The sequence below is a fragment of the Copadichromis virginalis genome, linkage group LG15 (assembly GCF_057382275.1).
Source record: "Copadichromis virginalis isolate Kocher_CV1m ecotype Utaka linkage group LG15, C_Virginalis_male_GT1.1, whole genome shotgun sequence".
NCBI classification, from domain to species: Eukaryota; Metazoa; Chordata; class Actinopteri; order Cichliformes; family Cichlidae; genus Copadichromis; species Copadichromis virginalis.
This window is the reverse complement of record NC_140632.1, coordinates 27,407,666-27,426,647: the sequence shown is the minus strand read 5'-3', so window position 1 is coordinate 27,426,647 and position 18,982 is coordinate 27,407,666. Positions and strand designations below refer to the sequence as shown.

Sequence of the window (18,982 nt, the reverse complement as noted above, 5' to 3'; positions counted from 1 at the left end):
TTTTTTTTCCCTGAGATGTCATACACCTTGGATTCTAGCCAATCATTTTACCTTTGCAAGGATAGTAGGCGGGCCCAGGTACTTACATTCTTTTAGAACTACAGATTAAAAATGCCCAAGGCAAAGCGGTCAAAAGTCTGGCTGTACTTCACAGCAAAAGATGCAAACTCAGCAGCCTGCAACAAGTGCTTTAAGGTGATACTGTGCAAAGGAGGTAACACCTTGAATCTGACGACCAATCTGGTGACACATAGCGGTTTTTTTAAAAGCCGAGAAATGCACCGAGTTAGCAACATCCCCCAAGAACCCGAAGAGGAGAGTCCTGGCCCCTAGCCCTGCCAGTGTAGCAGAAATGATGACGGATGATGATGGCAGCAGCAGCCGTTCTTCTCTGCGTGAGTAGCTTAATGTTGTTTGTGTGTAATTTACGTTGAGTACGCTAACCACGTTATTAAATTAATGCATGTAAGGTGAACTAGCAAACACCGTCGTAGCTACATGCAGCCATCTTCTTGTTTGATGTCAGATGCTCCCTTCACCCTGGCCAAAAAGGCTAAAATGACCAAAGAAAGTGGGAAAACAGCTAAACATGAGAGGTTTTTGGACAGAGTTTGTGTTTTTTCCATTGTTTAAGCACTTCTTCCAGCCAAGAGTGATACCATATATGCCCTATAGCTGCAGAAAAGGCTAACATTGTTATTTCTTTACAAAAAAACAGCTAAACATGAGAGGTTTTTGGACAAAGTTTGTGTTCTCCATTCTTTAAGCACCGGTTTGAGCACCGGCATCGTTTCAGAAGTACCAGTTTGGAACCGGTATCGGATAAAACCTAAACGATACCCATCCCTAGACTGAAGTGCTTTGTGACATACTTTAATGTGTATTTTGATTAATTGTGTTGTACCTGAGGTCGGGGAAGTTCCGGGCCAGAGTGACGAGTTCCAGCTGAATGCTGGCAGGATCCTGCAGACGGAGGATCTCTGCAAGTTTGCATACTATCTCGCAGAGCCACGAGGCCTTGCTGCAGCCCTGAGGTAAAACAATGCACTGTCAGTTCTCTCAGTACTGCAAGAAAAAACTGCCTTGACTCTAAATGTCACAGTATGCACGTCATCTCTCATTGTCCTTACTCAACAATCCAGTGGCTTCCTTTTTGTTTGTCCTTGTTACACCAATGTATCCTCCTACTTTATCTGTTTTGCACATAAATGAATTATTCTGATCCAGTGATGTTCACAGTAGACCTGTCCAACAAACGATGTGGCCTATATAGATAATTGGGAAACGTTTTGGGGACAGCATGTCACGGAAAAGAGGATCCAGGCGCGGTTCTATTCAACAGCAAAACAGTGCATTTATTTACAGTGAGAAAAACAGGTAAGTCCAGCAATACAATACAAAAGTGCAATCTCCAAACAGGGCTCGTCCTTTGCTCCCCATGTGCTCCGTGCAGAGGCTCCGTGAGTGTGTGTGCTCCCCAACTCGATTCTCCACCCAACTCTCCTGGAGGAAGAAGGAAATCCACAAAATCCACAATTAGCAAACTCGCTAGCCGAATAACAAAAGCACACTTCTCGCAAATACTCTACTAGTTTGGAGTAATAATCCCACATCGACTGTTGCCACTAGCCCAGGTTAAATACCTCCGACTGGCAAAGAAGGATGATTGCCAACAGCTGGCCAGGTAATCAGATGCAGGTGGGCCTGTGACAGCGAGAAGGGACTTTCAATGATGAAAGTCACCAGGTCACGCCTTCCCTACAGCGCGCACTTCCGTAAACACAGCTTCGAGGACAGGGGAGAGAGAGGGAGAAGTGAACACACACACACATACATAGACAAGCAGGGTCATCCGGGGAGGACTGTCTGACCGTGACAGTTCCCCCCCTCTAACGGGAGCCTCCGGGAGACCTGCTGTACTTGTCTGGATGCCTGCAGCTGAATTCTTTCATCATGCGATTATCGAGAATTGCGGACCGCGGCACCCAAGAACGTTCTTCCGGACCATACCCTTCCCAATCCACCAAAAACTGAAAGCCCCTACTGCGACGCCTGGCATCCATTATGCGAGTAATGGAGCATGGCGGGGTGCTGTCGATAACCCGGAGGGCAGGCACAAACGGCTGGTCCGTACGGGCCTAATCTGAGAAACATGGAAGACGTTATGTACTTTCATAGCGGGCGGCAGGGCCAGCTGGACCGTCACCTGGTTCAGGAACTCCTGGATAGAGAAGGGGCCCAGAGACCGAGGGGCCAGTTTCTTGGACCCAGTCCAAAGGGGAATGTGTCTGCTGGAGAGCCACACTTGCTGGCCGACCTGGTAGTCTGGGGCAGGGTTGCGACGGCGATCCGCCAGTGCCTTGTTACGCTCGGCCGTTCTCAGGAGCGCTGCTCGGGTGGCCCGCCAGACCCGACGACAGCATCTCAGGTGGTGCTTTACAGAGGGAACTGCCAACTCTCCCTCAGAGCTAGAGAGGAGGGGAGGTTGGTACCCCAGCGATGCCTCGAAGGGCAAGAGTCCGGTTGCCGATGAGGTGCTTGCGTTGTGGGCGTACTCCACCCAGGCCAATTGGTTGCTCCAGGTCGACTGGTTAGATGAAGCAACGCAGCGCAGCGTGGTCTCCATTTCTTGGTTTGCCCTTTCAGTGTGACCATTAGTTTGGGGATGGAACCCGGAGGACAAGCTGACCTGAGCTCCCAACTCCAAACAGAACTCTTTTCAGACCTGCAAGGTAAAATGAGGGCCTTGGTCAGAAACTATGTCCTGGGGTATGCCGTGGAACCGGAACACGTATTGCATTAGTAACTGGGCCATCTCCAGGGCAGAAGGGAGCTTGGGCAGAGCAATGAAGTGGGCGGCCTTGGAAAAACGGTCAATAATGGACCAAGTGCGTTTAGGAGTGGGCAACAGTCGCAGGAGGCCAGAGGCAGGTGAGTTGGAGGTCGCACACTGGGCAAACCGAAACATAGTTCTGGACATCAAGAATGAGAGAGGGCCACCAACAACGCATCAGGCTTAGTGTTCCTTGAGCCGGGCCTGTAGGTAATGGAGAAGTGAAAATGTGTGAAAAACAAGACCCACCTGGCTTGTTGGGCATTGAGGCGCTTGGCTGCCTGGAGGTATGCCAGATTTTTATGGTTTGTCCACACCACGAAAGGCTGCTCACTGCCCTCCAACCAATGCTGCCATTCCTTGAGAGCCAACTTGATGGCGAGCTACTCCTGATCACCCACATCATAATTCCTCTCAACCTGAGACAGCCTACGGGAGAAAAAAAGCACAGAAATGTAGCTTGCCTTCAATCAGTTGGGAGAGAACCGCCCCCACGCCCGAGTCGGACGTGTCCACCTCCATGATAAAGGGGCCAGCTGAGGTACACCTGGACAAGGACCAGAGCTGAAGAGAACAGGTGCTTGAGCCGATTGAACGCTTGCTGGGCTGTGGGAGACCACTGGAAAGACAACTTAGGAGAAGTGAGGTTGGTTAGAGGAAGGGCTACCTTGCTGAAATCCCAGATGAAGCGGGGGTAGAAATTGGCGAAGCCTAAGAATCTCTGCAGCTCCCTGCAGGTTTTGGGAATTGGCCATTCCACTACGGCTTTGACCTTGACCGCATCTGCTCGCAAACGCCCCTGTTTGCGAGCAGACAATGAATACCAGAAAAAAAAACGTTTGAACATGGAACTCAGACTTTTCTGCCTTAACAAAGAGGCGATTCTCCAACAGGCGACGTAGGACCAGATGTACATGGTTGATGTGCACTCTCCGGGTCCTGAAAAAGATCAGAAAGTCATCCAGATACATGAAAACAAAATGGTTAATAAAGTCTCTGAGCACATCATTGATCAAGGCCTGGAAGACAACAGGGGCATTAGTAAGACCGAAAGCAAAATTGAATTGAATCAGGACTTTGAGAACTGTAATCGAATGGATTATAGAAATCAGTGATGATACCCAGCCCTAGTGAGTAGGCCCAACAGAAGTGGATGTAGCTGTGGGTAATGAGAAAAGATGAAAAGAACTATTGATAACTTTTTTGTTAAGTTAAGGCCTGATCCATCTGAAATTCATAGGCAGTGCTCTGACACGGAGCCATTAATCTTTGAACACTGAAAAAGCACGGTGTATCCAGAAAACACATTATATGCTGCAATAAATGCACTGCCCAAGTGTTCCCTCTCCCCACTGCCTTTCAGCAGCAGGCAGCAGCAAACAGGTCATCAGAGGAGGCCGAGATGATGATTAAGTTTAACATTTTCTATAATATTGCCAAAGAGTGCCAAACCACTTTAAGCACAAGATTGTTAGTTAATCATTTACAAATGAATATTGTCTGTATGGACAGCAATTTCCCCCCCCCCCCCCCCAAAAAAAAGTGCACATGTAAAACTGCGGTGTTAAGCGATGTGGTGCAACCATGGCAAATAGTTAGTCTAGAGCCCTGTGAACATGACTGGCCCCTGTAACAGTTCGAATGCTGAGGCAAGCAGAAGGAGAGGATATTTATTTTTAACTGTAATCTTGTTCAACCCTCGAGAGTGAGAAAAACAGGTAAGTCCAACAATACAATAAAAAAAGTGCAATCTCCAAACAGGGCTCGTCCTTTGCTCCCCGTGTGCTCCATGCAGAGGCTCCGTGAGTGCGTGTGCTCCCCAACTTGCTTCTCCACCCAACTCTCCTGGAGGAAGAAGGAAATCCACAAAATCCACAATTAGCAAACTCGCTAGCCGAATAACAAAAGCACACTTCTCGCAAAGATTCTACCAGTTTGGAGTAATAATCCCACGTGACTGTCGCCGCAAGCCCAGGTTAAATACCTCCGAATGGCAAAGAAGGATGATTGCCAACAGCTGGCCAGGTAATCAGACGCTGGTGGGCCTGCGACAGCGAGAAGGGACCTTTGATGACGAAAGTCGCCAGGTCACGCCTTCCCTACAGCGCGCACATCCGTAAACACGGCTTTGAGGACCGGGGAGAGAGAGGGAGAAGCGAACACACACACTCACACACACATACATAGACAAGCAGGGTCGTCCGGGGAGGACCGTCCGACCGTGACACAGCATGCATCACACTTTTGGTGGAGCAGATTTCATTTCTAGAAATCTGGCCAAATTTATTAACCCCACTGTTATCATCTTCTGTACCAGCACAGAATACCTACCTGAACGCTACTCCAACAGAGGTTGATTATCTTGTTAATAATTTTACTTCTTGGCCTAAAAAGCATCTGGACTTTAAGTTTCTTAAAGACATTTCATCCAAGAAGCTTCTTCAGTTCTAAGAGCAAACGGTGGAGTCCCAGATTTTTAAGCCCCATCGAGTGTCCCAAAAAGGGTCATGGACCCCCTATTGATCCTCTGCCTAATCACACGAGCCAAGGCGTGAAAACAGGTTTGGGTGACAATCAGCCAAGGTTTCAGGTGAACCCTTTATGAGACCTTGCCCCACCCTATCATGTGACTTACTGAGGTCAAATGGCCCAGGATGTGAGTGGGCGTGGTCTCAAGAAGAAAGATGGTTTGACAGAGGAGTGAAAGAAGCCATCTATGTCCAGAGTGAATGACCATCTTTGAATAGAGGCCGGGGCTTATGACACCAACTGTATGGCATCTATAATCCAGTTTTGAGATCCTTCCCAGATGCCTTAACGCATTAACAGTATTGCAGTACTAGCACAGTATTACTGAAGAGTGAACTAACTGAGACAGCCTGGTGGTGAGCACACCTATGTGAGGGTGCACCTGTCTCACCTCCTCAGAGAAGAAGCTGTTGATCTTTTTGGCGTCTTCAATCATCCGCTGAGCTCCGGCAGTCTGCTGCTCCTTGCTCTTCATCTTGGTCTTCATCATCCTCTTCACATACTTAAGGACCACATCCTGATGCAGGTCACAAAGGAGCAACTGCAGACACACAGTGGGGTCAAACAGACAGACAGACAGGTGTGCAGACAGATACAGAGGTATGAAGGCATTTCACCTCTCTGCAGACTGGTTTCAGGTCAGTCAGGTCAACCAGTTGTTGGCTCAGAGAGTCCAGGAGCAAGTCGACGAGAGGAAGTGAGCCATTCAGCCATCGCGGCATCCACAGCTGACTCCAACACACCTTCTGTCATTTCCAGAAATAAATGCCCTAAACATGAAACTGTCAGATCTTCAAACCATGAGATGTGAGCAGTGCTCTTAGCGACATAAAGACGTTTATCAGAACAAGCTTCAGGTGAATAATGCAACGTTTCACGATAACACTTTGAAAACCTCTGTGACAGGATTTCCAGGAGGATTTGATTTAAGGACTTCTGTTAATGTGCAGGTTTCTGAATATTACTACTGCAGTACAGTATTCATACCTTCAGTCTAATGTGAAGAGAACAGGTGAGATATCTGTACCCACAATCCCTCAGGGCAGACAGCGCATTCAGACAGCCATGCTTCTGCTCCTGAGACAGATTTCCTGTTTCAGCTGTGATGTAATCCCTAAAGACGAGCAGAGAGAACCAGTCAGCAGCAGAGCTCATGATCACACAGCTCGCCAAAACAGCAACAATAAAATGATTCACTGTTAAAAATAGACCAACAAAGATAAACAGTAGGAAGAAGTCAGGCTGTAACATCATGATAAAATTTTTATTTTTGTTTCCTCTGCGAGTCCTCTACCATTTAAATGTGAGGCAAACTCCTGTGGACAGATATGAAATATAATTCTTTATTTTCTGTATCTGAAATAAAAGCAATGGATGACTAAATATAAGCAAGTCTCTGCTGTAAGAAGACAAAATGGTTAACTCTCTCTATCAGTGCTATCAGTCAGATCTGCAGGTCATGTGATCCAGGTCATGTCATTTTTTTTTGCCGCCTGTCCTGTATGTCCCTCATGCACACATATGCAAATACTCAGCACTCACCCAATGTGGAGACCAGAGGCGGAGCCAGACATTTGAAACACCCGGGGCTTAGCCCTAAAGGGTAGTATGCATGTGGGATTTTTTTTTTTTTTTGGGGGGGGGGGGGTGTAGAAATGACTGAAAGATTAATAGGCTTTGTTTTGAGTTTTGTTCAAAAAAGAAGGACTTCATATAGGGAAAAATATATATCACATGTGCAGGACACCTTAAACTAGTTTTTTAATTAAGCAGCGAGGCAGAACAAAGTCGGGGCTGCATCAAGACACGAGGACTAAACCCCAATTCAACCAGACCCAGAACTGATCCAGAATTAAAACAGGACTGCAACAGTTCAAAATCAGGACTACTGAGGACTTAACCAAGACAGAACCAGAATCAGAACTAGATGATAGTGGCACTAAAAATCATCATAGACCTGCACTACACTTATTTTTTAATTCTACCAAAGTACAATATTTAGATTGAGAAAAGTTTATATAATTATTTAGCCTTGTTGTGCAAACAAGCCTGCAAAACTTAATTAATGTAGAATTTGAAAAATAGCAAACCTAAAAAGAAACACTAGGTACGAGATACATGAGGACCTATGATACGGTGATACTTCTGGTAAACAACCATTTGACTAACATGTGTGTCTCACCTGCTCTTGTTCATCTCTGTTCTGTCCTCATTCTCCATCTCCCTCTCTCTCTCTCCCTCTTTGTGCTGACAATCATCAAATATACAGTTGAAACCACATATTAATGTACTCTTCAGATCAAAACACAAACACTTTTTTAATTGTAACATCAAATCAGACTAAATGTTTATTTTTTAGATAAATATAAAAACATATTTGTTAACTTTAAGAGTAAAGAGAGAAACTGTCTGTATTTCTTAATTGCAAATGGCACCAAATTGTATTCAAACTTGAGCCACACTTATGGAGCTCCACAGTTCTGTTCCTGGTGTTTTGGTTGACATCTCTTGATGTTCCCATGTCACATAAACAGGCTCTGTGTTTTGCCTTATATGCATCCACAGCTGTGCCACCAGTTTACTCACATGGACTCTACAAACCAATCAGAAGCTTCTTCAGCTCAGAATGGAATCGTCTGGAGTTTTCTTACTAATTAACAATAAACTTAGTGTACATGTACTCCTAAATTTAATGAAAGTGATAAAAAACAGAAAGCTCTGTCTCTCTTTATTCTGACATTTAAATAATTCAAAAGATATTTCAATATTCATCTAAAACAAAAGTTTACTCTAAATTGATGTTGTACAGTAAAAATGTTTTATGTTTTCTCCATAAAGTGTATGTAAATATCTGGTTACAAATGTGAATATCCTGCTGTGTACTGAAATCCCTCTTGTTTTGCATAGAAATATACTGAACAACATACAAAGCATAATATATAAAATAACATTTACCTGAGTTTTTTCTTTGAAAGAAGCCTCTAATGTCCATTCTTATATTTCAGTACATAACTGAAACCGATTTAGTCGGGGAGTACGGAAGAGGATTAGGGCCACTGGAAAAAAAAAAAAAGAATTCTGACTTTTTTCTCAGAATTCTGAGATTAAAGTCAGAATTCTTTTTTTTTTTTTCCAGTGGCCCTAATCCTCTTCCGTAGGGGAGGGTAAGAACTGAAAATATGAAATAAACACACGTAAGCTAAGACTCTAAAAAAATAGCATTTGTTCGGCTTTTCATTTCGCCATTTGTTGATTCACTTGAAGAGCGAATAACGTAATATTGGTCAAGTGATCAGTTTGATATCAATCTTTCATGATACACCGTCATATTTACATTATTTGTACAGTACGAATGATTTGCTTTGGTACCTGGTCAAACTTAAGCTCTCCTTAGTATGGCTGGCTCTGTTTCTCCAACAGCGCACTGACAGGTAGCAGCTGCCCCGCCCCCTCGCTCAGTCGCTTAGTGCCTGAGCTCGGATCATACCAATATCAGGGGGGATTCACGCACAGTCGTAAATTCCCACAGTGTGCACTATGTGCTTCGAATATTGCTTGCACTTTTTGTTTTATACAGTTGTCAGCCAGGCATCTAACTATGAAAAAATTACACTCCAAAAGACCCCGGGCTTCTGACAAAACAACCCGGGCTTAAGCCCAGTAAGCCACCCCCACGCTCCGCCCCTGGTGGAGACAGACAAAAATAGACACTGTACACACAATCACACTCTCCAAACATACTCTATACCCCAGGTCCAGGTACCCTCGCCACTAGAGGGGGAAACTGCACCTAGACCCCGGAGGTGTTACCCTTTTCCCTTGGGTTGGAGACAAGCAGACCGCTCCCAACTCCGCAGTAGCAGGGAGGCCCCACAACCCAGACCTCCTCCTCCCAGCCCACCTGCCCTGAGAACGGGGGTGTACGAAGCACGCAAACCTCCCTTTTATTTTCACGGTGTTGTAGAAATGAAAGAAAACAGAAGGTGATCACAGTGGATGACAGATAAAGTCCTGATATAGAGACGAATGTTTCATCAGATTTTTATTAAATGACTCTGAAATATTCCTGATGTCCTCCAAGGAAGACGTCCCTAGGGAATCCCCCGACGCCCCAAGCCTGTCCCTACCCCCACATCAATCACAACAGCGAAGTTGGGACCAAACTATGACCCCCCAATACGTTGTGACATATTCTAAGTTGCCCAACAAGCACACTAATGGGGAAGTTGGAATGTATTGTATTGTATTGTATTGTATTGTATTGTATTGTATCTTTATTTGTTTCAGACATATAAAACAAAAAACAATATATACACACATGTAGTGTGTATATATATATATTTCCTTTTACAGATACGAATATATATGTAGATACACACACACACACGTATGTGTTCAGATAAACAAAAAATATATAATGAAATAAAACAAAATCGTCTGACATAATGTAACAATGTTTGGTCTGAAAAGGAGTAGGAAGAAGTATGAACATACTTATTAATTCCTACCCCTGCTCAACATCTTATTGATCCCACATAATTCACCTAATTCCCATCATCACATACTCCACACGATACACGAGGAGAACCTATATAAACTTGGCTACCATGATTGATATAATTTGGATATAATTTGATATTTTTATACATACAATGGGTGATCATCTTTATCGGTATCATATTCTTCCAAAATCAGTTTTCGAAGTATTTTCATGAACTTACTAATTCCTGAGCATTGCTGTAGATCTATAGTAAAACTATTCCACAGTTTTACCCCATAAATAGTGACACAAAAGGTTTTAACCTTTGACCGTGCTTTAAGAATCCTTAGATTCAATTTCCCCCTCAATTCATAGTCTCCTTCTCTGTCATAGAACATCCTCTGTATATTTCCTGGTAACATATTGTATCTGGCCTTGTACATAATTTTTGCAGTTTTATATTTTATAAGATCCATAAACTTCAGTATTTTTAATTTCAAAAACATGATGTTAGTATGGTCTCTAAATCCTGCTTTATTAATCATCCTGATTGCTTTTTTTTAAATTTTACATATTGGTTGAAGTGCAGTTTTATATGTGTTTCCCCAAATTTCCACACAGTATTCCAAATATGGCAATATAAGTGAACAATAAAGTACCCGGAGTGATTTGGAAGGCAAAAAATATTTAACTTTACTTAGTACGGAGATGCTTCTTGACAGTTTGGCTTGTATATGCTTTATGTGAGGTTTCCAGCAGATTTTGTTATCTATTATCTAGGGATGGGTACCGGTGTCCGGTGCCATTGTGGAACCGGTTCTGACATAAACGGTAGTAACCAGACCGAAAAGCAGCGCACAATTCGGTGCTTCATTTCGGTGCTTTTTTCCCCTGAGAAATCTAGCCAATCACTTCCTTTCCCAGGATAGTAGGCGGGCCCAGGTATGTACGGTTTTTTCTTTAGAGCGGAGCTAAAATGCCGAAGGCGAAGCGCTCGAGAGTGTGGCTGTACTTCACAGCAAAAGATATAAACTCAGCAGTCTGCAACAAGTGCTTAAAGGTAATAATGTGCAAAGGAGGTAACACCTCAAATCTAATGAAACACATGGCGTCGCATAGCGTTTTTTTAAAAGCCGAGAAATGCACCGCATTTGATAACTTGCAGCAAGACAGCACACCTAGCACATCTGCTGCGGTGCCTGTTCTCGGAGTTAGCAACATCCAAGAACCCGAAGAGGAGAGTCCGGCCCCTAGCCCTGCCGCCAGTGTAGCGGAAATGATAACTGATGATGATGATGGCAGCAGCACCCGTTCTTCTCTGGGTGAGTATCTTAATGTTGTTCGTGTGTAATTTAAGTTGAGTAGGCTAACCACGTTATTAAATTAATGCATGTAAGGTGAACTAGCAAACACCGTCGTAGTTACATGCGGCTTTCTTCTTGTTTGATGGCAGATACTCCCTTCATCCTGGCCAAAAAGGCTAAAATGACGAAAGAAAAAGTGGACGAAATTCACAGGGCAGTGACAAAATTTATAGTCAAAGATCTCCATCCATTTTCAACGGTGGAGTCACCATCATTCAGGTGAAAAATGTTGTATTACTCTGACATAAAAAATAGACTGCATAATACTGTAAAGGTTAATATGTTCATAGCTGCTTAGCTTTGTAAGTCTTCTCTAAATATTATAAGTAAACTATATTTGAATAAAAGGTGAGTTATATGTTTTTTTTTCTTTTTTGTTTTGTTTTTTTTCTTCAATTCAGGGAGATGTCCTCTGCCCTTAATCCGAGGTATCAGCCCCCATCCAGGGATGATCTATCCAACACACTTATACCTGCTTGGTATTGTGTGGAGAAAAGCAACCTCATCCAGAATTTGGCACAGGTTAACAAGGTCGCTATCACCTGTGATGGATGGACCAGTATTGCTCAGGACCATTTCCTCACAGTGACTGTTCACTACATCTACAAAGGCAAAATGAAGCAGAATGTGCTCAGCACTGAAGCAGTTTATGAGTCACAAACAGGTCCAGTTGTCGCTAAAGAAATATCAAGCGTTGTGGAGCAATTTCACTTGGGAGGGAAAATAATTGCTGCCACTGTAGATAATGCCTGCAACATGGATGTTGCTTTGAAAAAATTGGACTTTTTAAAAGTGGGATGCTTTGCTCATACCCTCAACCTGGCCGCACAAAAGGTGTATGACATTCCTGCAGTTTCCAGCTGGTGTGCCAAAATCCGTTCAGTTGTGGTGTGGCTCAAACGTTCATCCTTGAGCAAAACTGTGCTCAGAGAAAAGCAGCGAATCCTGAGTAAGTAGCACATGCAGTTACATATCAAGAAGTATTGTTATTCATATTACCTTTTTTATAGTAATTTAAAAAAATGTTTGTGTCTATCTGTGCTTTAGATTTGCCAGAGCATAATGTAATTCTTGACGTTAAGACGCGCTGGAATTCTCTCTTCCTAATGGTGGAGAGATTTATGGAGCAGTTTGATGCAATCCAGGCAGCTGCTCTGGATCAACGGCTGAGGAAGCCTATGGAGAAGGACAAGTAAGTGAATGACATGAGCATCACTTGCAAGAGCTAAATAACGTCATTTACCTTTAACATTGTGAATATTTTTCAACAGACTAGAAAGGTTCACACACACTGATTTAATCAAGGCAGAGGAGTTTATTAAGTGCATGCAAGTCCTGTACACGTCAACCATGTGTGTCTCAAGTGACAAGTCACCCACATGCAGCCAAATCATCCCCATCCTGGCCAAGCTGGAGGCACATTTCAGCCGATGTGATGAAGACAGTGTTTTCACCTCTTCAATAAAAGAGAAAGTCTGGGGTAGTCTGCAGAAAAGATATCAGGTATTTGCAGACAATGTCAATGCGCATGGAAAATAGGGTTACCTTTTTTCAGTATCAGCTCCTATGTTATATCTTGTTTTACTTAAAGGATGAAAACCTTCAGAAATTTCTGAAGGAGGCCACGATGATGGACCCACGTTTTAAAGGCAGGCTAGCTGGTGAGGCAGCTACTGACATCTGGGACAGGTTGGAGAAGGCAGCAGTTGCAAATGCCACAGTAGCAGTTGCGCAGGTATTTTCATTGTGTGTGTACAATCTTGTCCTTTTGCATCATGATGTAGTTTCTATGTTGAAGGAATGCTCTTTTACTATCTGTGTGTCCATAGCCTCCCACTGAGGACCCCAAAGCACACAGCGAGGTGGATGATGCTGACATGGACAAGCCAGAAAAATATGTAATTTCAGATTTTTTCTAACACAACCACTACATTCTAAAAGTGATCTTTATTTATTTTGCAAACCTCACACATCTTTTTTTGTTGTTTTTCAGCTAAGTAAGGTCCAGAAGTCACCCTTAGAAAAACTGTTTGAGGATGAAGACAGAGAACTTCAACAGGCTGCTTCTCAAGCGGGTAGAGTCCCCTCAATCACAGAGCAGGTACATAAGGAGCTTCAAATATACAAAAGACTGCCAGGAATTACCTCTGGACAAGACCCTGTGGCCTGGTGGTGGAGTAAGAGGGATACACTCCCCAATTTATCTGCCCTATCAGAAAAATACTTGTGTGTCCCAGCCTCATCAACGCCTTCTGAAAGTGTTTTCTTTTGTGCTGGGCATGCCATCAGCCAAGAGCGATGCCGTATAGCTCCAGAAAAGGCTAATATGATTATCTTCTTGCAAAAAAACTGCTAAACATCACAGGTTTCATGACAAAGTTTGTTTTCAATTGTTTAAGCACTGGTTCCAAAGACGTTATGTTTTATTGACAGAAAGGGCTAACTTTGTTATAATTTTGCTTAAAAAAATTACTGGGGAAAATAAAAACACGAGGTTTTTGGACGAAGTTTGTGTTCTTTATTCTTTAAGCACCGGTTCGAGCACCGTTTAAGCACCGGCACCGTTTCAAAAGTACCGTTTTGGCACCGGTATCGGATAAAACCTAAACGATACCCATCCCTACTATTATCACACCCAGAAATTTTGTATCCGAAACTTGCTCTATTTCAACATTGTTTACTAATAATTTTGCTCCTGCATCTTTTTTACAATTTCCGAATAACATAAATGTAGTTTTTTCCAAATTTAATGATAGCTTATTTCTATCAAACCATGTTTTCAGTTTAATCATTTCTTGTGTGACAATTTCCAAAAGCTGCTGTAAGTTCTCTCCAGCACAAAAAATATTTGTATCATCTGCAAATAGAATAAACTGTAATATATCTGATGTTCTGCATATATCATTGATATAGAGGATAAACAGCTTTGGTCCCAATACTGACCCCTGCGGAACTCCACAAACAATGTCCATACACTCTGATTGATATTCCCCAATTTTCACAAATTGCTGCCTGTCTCTCAAATAACTCTTTACCCATTCTAACACCACTCCTCTAATGCCGTAGTACTCCAGTTTATCAAGTAATATGTCATGATTAATTGTGTCAAAAGCTTTTTTTAGGTCAATGAATACACTAACTTTTATCTATATTGTTGGTGATATTTTCGATCAGTTCCATTAATGCCAATGATGTTGATCTATTTGATCTGAAACCATACTGACTATCCATTATTATTTTGTGTTTATCTATAAATTTGTCAAGTCTATTACTAAAGACTTTTTCCAGTATTTTTGAAAATTGAGAAAGTAGAGAGACAGGCCTATAATTTGTGAATTGGTGTCTGTCACCATTTTTAAACAGTGGTGTTACTTTAGCTGTTTTCATTTGTTTTGGGAATGTACCAGTTTGTAAGGACAAATTGCAAATGTGTGTTAAGGGTTTGGAAATGCCCTCTATCACTCTCTTAACGATTTCCATATCAATGTCGTCAGAGTCTGTAGAGTTTTTTGTTTGTGATTTCCCAACAATATCAATGATTTCCATTTCTTCCACCACCGTTAAGAACATTGAATGAGGATTGCGGTCAATGAGTCTAGTTTCTTTCTCTACAGAATCTGTTATATCAGGAATTGTTTCAGCCAAGTCTGGCCCAACACTTACAAAGAATTTATTGAACTCATTTACCACATCTCTCATATTAGTAATATTTCTATCATTATTTGCGAAATACGAAGGATAGTCTGCCTGCCCCGAGCCCTTTTTGATGATGGTATTTAATGTTTTCCAGATCCCTTTAATATTATTTTTATTCATAATCAGTAATTTTTCATAGTATTCCTTTTTACATGACCTTAAAATACTCGTTAATTTATTTTTATATTTCTTGTATTTATTTTCAGCTTCTGTACTTCTGTTCATTATAAATTCTCTGTATAAGGTATTTTTCTTCTTACATGCATTTTGCAATCCTTTTGTAATCCATGGGCACTCTGCATATTTTTGTTTTTTACTATATTTCTTTACTGGGCAATGACTATTATATAACAGTTTAAATTTTCCTAAAAAAATCTCATAAGCTTTATCAATATTTTTTTCCTTATACAGCATCTCCCATTCTTGCTTGAGTAAATCACTTTTGAATGTGTTTATTGACTCTTCTGTTCTCACTCGTTTGTATTTTATTGTGTTTTGCTGTCACATTTCAGACGCTGATAAGTCTTCACATATTCCGCACCAAAACTTCTAAACTGGTGGACAGGACCTAAGAGCGTGAATATAATTGTCTGGTGTATTGGCTTGACAATGTGAGCATCCGATGACCCGTATAGTGCACTCTACAGTATGTAATGTTTTGTATTGAATTAATTGCAGAATGGAATTTCTATTTAAATGAAAGGTTTTTATGCATACCTGAGATCAGAAGTTTCAGTCTAAGTTGACTGATAAATCTATTTCCCATTTTGCAATAGGAAGTGATATTGATTCATATGTTTTAGAAAGCATTCTGTATATTTTGGACAGTAATTTGGGGTTTTAAGAGTAAGAAACTGTACCACACTTGGTGGTGTTTGTGATTCGACTGGGTTTAAATTTCTTTTTTACTATGTATTTAATTTGTTGATATTCTAAAATATCAACACACACACACACACACACACACAAAAACAACCCCTATATGAACCATTAGCTGAGTCGACTTCAGTTCAGTCCCCTGTGCCACTTCAGACTTCAGTTCAGTCCCTTGTAGCAATTCAGTTCCCTGGTCAGCCACACACTCACCCACCTAGTCAGCCTAATGTTCAGCCAGGGGTCCCCACACCCTCTGGCTCTGCATCTGCTCCTGCTGGAAGCTCGGGAGGGCCTGGCCAGCACTTCCTCGTCTCCACTGGGGGTTCCGGAGGGCCCGTCCAGCAACCTGCCTCCGCTGGAGGGTCTGAGGGGCCCGCCCAGCCATCAACAGCTTCATCCTCATCTGGTCCAGCCATCAGCAGCTTCCTCCTCATCTGGTCCAGCCATCAGCAGCTTCATCCTCATCTGGTCCAGCCTCCGAGCCTTCATCCTCGTCTGGTCCAGCCTCCGAACCTTCATCCTCGTCTGGTCCAGCCTCCAAGCCGTTTACGTGTGGACGAAACAGCTGTGTTTTCAAAAATACCCGTGTAGGTGCTGACATAGCCTAAAAGAGTTAGTAGTTTATTTTATTACTACCTGTAACTTATTGCAGATTACTTGTATTTGCTTAATTGTTTACTAAATGCTTGAGGTGTGAAATAAACCGCAATGGAGCAAAATATGGGTATGGCCTGCATTTGTATAGCGCTTTTCTAGTCCATAGGACCCCAAAGCGCTTTACACTACATTCAGTCATCCACCCATTCACACACACTGGCGATAGCAAGCTACATTGTAGCCACAGCTGCCCTGGGGCGCACTGACAGAGGTGAGGCTGCCGGACACAGGCGCCACCGGGCCCTCTGACCACCACCAGTAGGCAAACATGGGGTTAGTATCTTGCCCAAGGATATTTGGCATGCAGCCAGGATGCAGCCTGGGATCGAACCACCGACCTTCTGATTAGTGGCTGACCTGCTCTGCCACCTGAGCTACAGCCACCCCCTGAAAATATGGGTATGTGTGGTTGGAGGATGTGTTTGTGTGTGTGGCAATGTGTGTGTGTGTGTGGGAACCACTGCCTCAAGCTGTGTGTTTCCTCGTGTGCCTCTCTGTCAAGTGTAAGTTTATATTTTCCCAGTTTAGTTTTGTATGCTTTTCCCCTGTCAGCAAATAAAGCTGAGTTTTTTGAGTTCATCCCTCGCGTCTGAGTGCCTGCATCTTGGGTCCTACTCCTGCCTGCCACACAGCGTTTCATGACAACATGTTTGTGGTTGTTACAGTAAAAAATAACTTTTTCTACTATGATTTTATGTTTTTTGTCTGATTATAGATCAATTGTGTTAATACAGTGTGTCAAAATGAAAATATGACTGTAAATTCAGACATGGGACGTTGTGCTGAAAAGGATGATACCAAACAAGTGTTGACGTTAAATTTATCATATCAAATGTTTATATGCTGATTATATTGCTTCATATGAGAAAGGCCTAACTCTGAGTACACTCTGTGCCAAAAAGTGCTGCTGTTGCAGAGCGTGCTTTTGCAGCTAAAATGAAGTGAAAGTGAAACCAACTAGGCTGTTTGATCGAAACTTAAAGTGTGGTGTGACATGAGAGCAAGTATATAAATAACTAGGCTTCCGTTTGTGCTTCAGACCTGGGGCTGTGTGCTGTGTGCTCAGGTCTCCATATTCCAGAAAATGTAAATAAAGATCATTTTTTAAAGTAAAAGACCACTTTTGAGCCGTGTTTTCTTGGCCCTAAGAATCAAAAGAACTGGAATTAACACAAGGCAAAGTAAATAGTTTTTAAAGGTAAAATGTGGAGGGAAAATCAAAAGTAGTTAAAAATGGCCAATTATACCCTGGACCCAGGGGGTTAAACGTTTTTTTTAAAGTAACGCAATAGTTACTTTTCATGTAATTAATTACTTTTAGAATATTGTAACTCAATTGCTAACTCAGTTACTTTTTTGAAGAAGTAACTAGTAACTATAATTAATTACTTTTTCAAAGTAACTTGCACAACACTGTAAGTAACTCAGGCGGACCGCCTTAAATTCTCTCATTCACATTACCATGGGTAACTGTGGTAACAATAAACAACTTTTTCAGTACAAACACCATTTACCAACCTGTAAAAGCAGGTGAAGAGTGGAGTAAGGAAGACACAATGCATCTCTGTTTTCCTCTAGAACGTGTCTGAGGAAGCAGCAGAAGGTGGGCTCCACTTACTGCACCCCGAAACCCTAGAGCAGCCACCAACGTTCCGCCCTTACTGCTTTCTAACATAAAATGACTCCCTTTTACATGGGTTTCTATTCTTTTAAAGTAACTGAAAATGAGTACATATAGTAATGAAAAATGTCCCATAACACAAGTGTTTTACACAAAATAATATTAATGTGGCCATTCCCTCACCGGGGTGCTACATTTGCATGGGATTAATGAAGACTGTGTCAATTTTAGAAACTCCCCCCATGCTGTCAGAGAGCTGATGTGGATGCTTTTAAAGCATTCATGTCGCTTGATGTAGGTATGTTTTAGCCATCCTGAGATAAATTGAAGCCTGTTGGCTAAGAAGTAGTGCTGAAAGTTAGGTAGATCTAATCCTACTCTATCCTTGGTCCTTAGACAGGTCATGTGATCTAGTCCACTCTGTTTGGAAGACTTTCAAAGACTCAGGTGTCTGAGAACTGAACAGGTGACCTCACCTGAGCTGCTGCTCGCAGACCAGCTGAGCTTTGATCACCGAGCGGACATTACCATGGTTTCCCTTCACAAACTCTTCCACACACTTCACATAGCTGAAACACACACACACACACACACACACACACACACACACACACACACACACACACACACACACACATACATTTGTTACACATCTGGGTGTCAATCAGACGTCATTTACATGTCTGCATTTTTTTCAGGTCAAAAACAGACTTCAAATATTGACTGAAGATCAATTTTAATATGGAAAATGTGAACAAGCAGTGAAGGCTTTATGAAGAATTTTATTTAAATAAGTTTGTGGAACAATTTATTGCTGAGCTCTACCATTTTTATTTAAAGTGGAAAACGTTACAATATAGTTATATTAGTGCTGTCAGTGTTAATCTCGTTAAAATGACATTAACGCCATAACCACATTATCGTTG

General features: G+C 42.3%; 2 protein-coding genes across 8 annotated transcripts in view; one reads left to right on the top strand and one right to left on the bottom strand.

Annotated features, from left to right (window-relative positions):
* Positions 1 to 18,982, bottom strand: part of LOC146692633 (tumor necrosis factor alpha-induced protein 2-like) — a 71,944-nt gene that overhangs the window by 23,511 nt on the left and 29,451 nt on the right. For 2 of the 7 annotated variants that reach the window (XM_085432765.1, XM_085432766.1), the window contains exons 8-12: positions 18,533 to 18,625; positions 6,350 to 6,476; positions 5,980 to 6,108; positions 5,754 to 5,903; positions 905 to 1,029 (exon numbers count right to left, since the gene is read on the bottom strand). In XM_085432765.1, coding sequence (XP_085288891.1) covers positions 905 to 1,029; positions 5,754 to 5,903; positions 5,980 to 6,108; positions 6,350 to 6,476; positions 18,533 to 18,625 — 624 coding nt within the window. Of the gene's footprint in view, positions 1 to 904; positions 1,030 to 1,086; positions 3,263 to 5,753; positions 5,904 to 5,979; positions 6,109 to 6,349; positions 6,477 to 18,532; positions 18,626 to 18,982 lie in introns of those variants that run through there. The other 5 variants (XR_014915244.1, XR_014915245.1, XM_085432769.1 and 2 more) reach the window with 5 other exon arrangements.
* LOC146692634 (uncharacterized) lies at positions 12,254 to 13,685 on the top strand. Its single transcript, XM_085432795.1, has 5 exons — positions 12,254 to 12,398; positions 12,478 to 12,709; positions 12,798 to 12,941; positions 13,036 to 13,104; positions 13,200 to 13,685. The coding sequence occupies exons 1-5, from the start codon at positions 12,313 to 12,315 to the stop codon at positions 13,560 to 13,562; spliced, it is 894 nt and encodes a 297-aa protein (XP_085288921.1). The 5' UTR covers positions 12,254 to 12,312; the 3' UTR covers positions 13,563 to 13,685.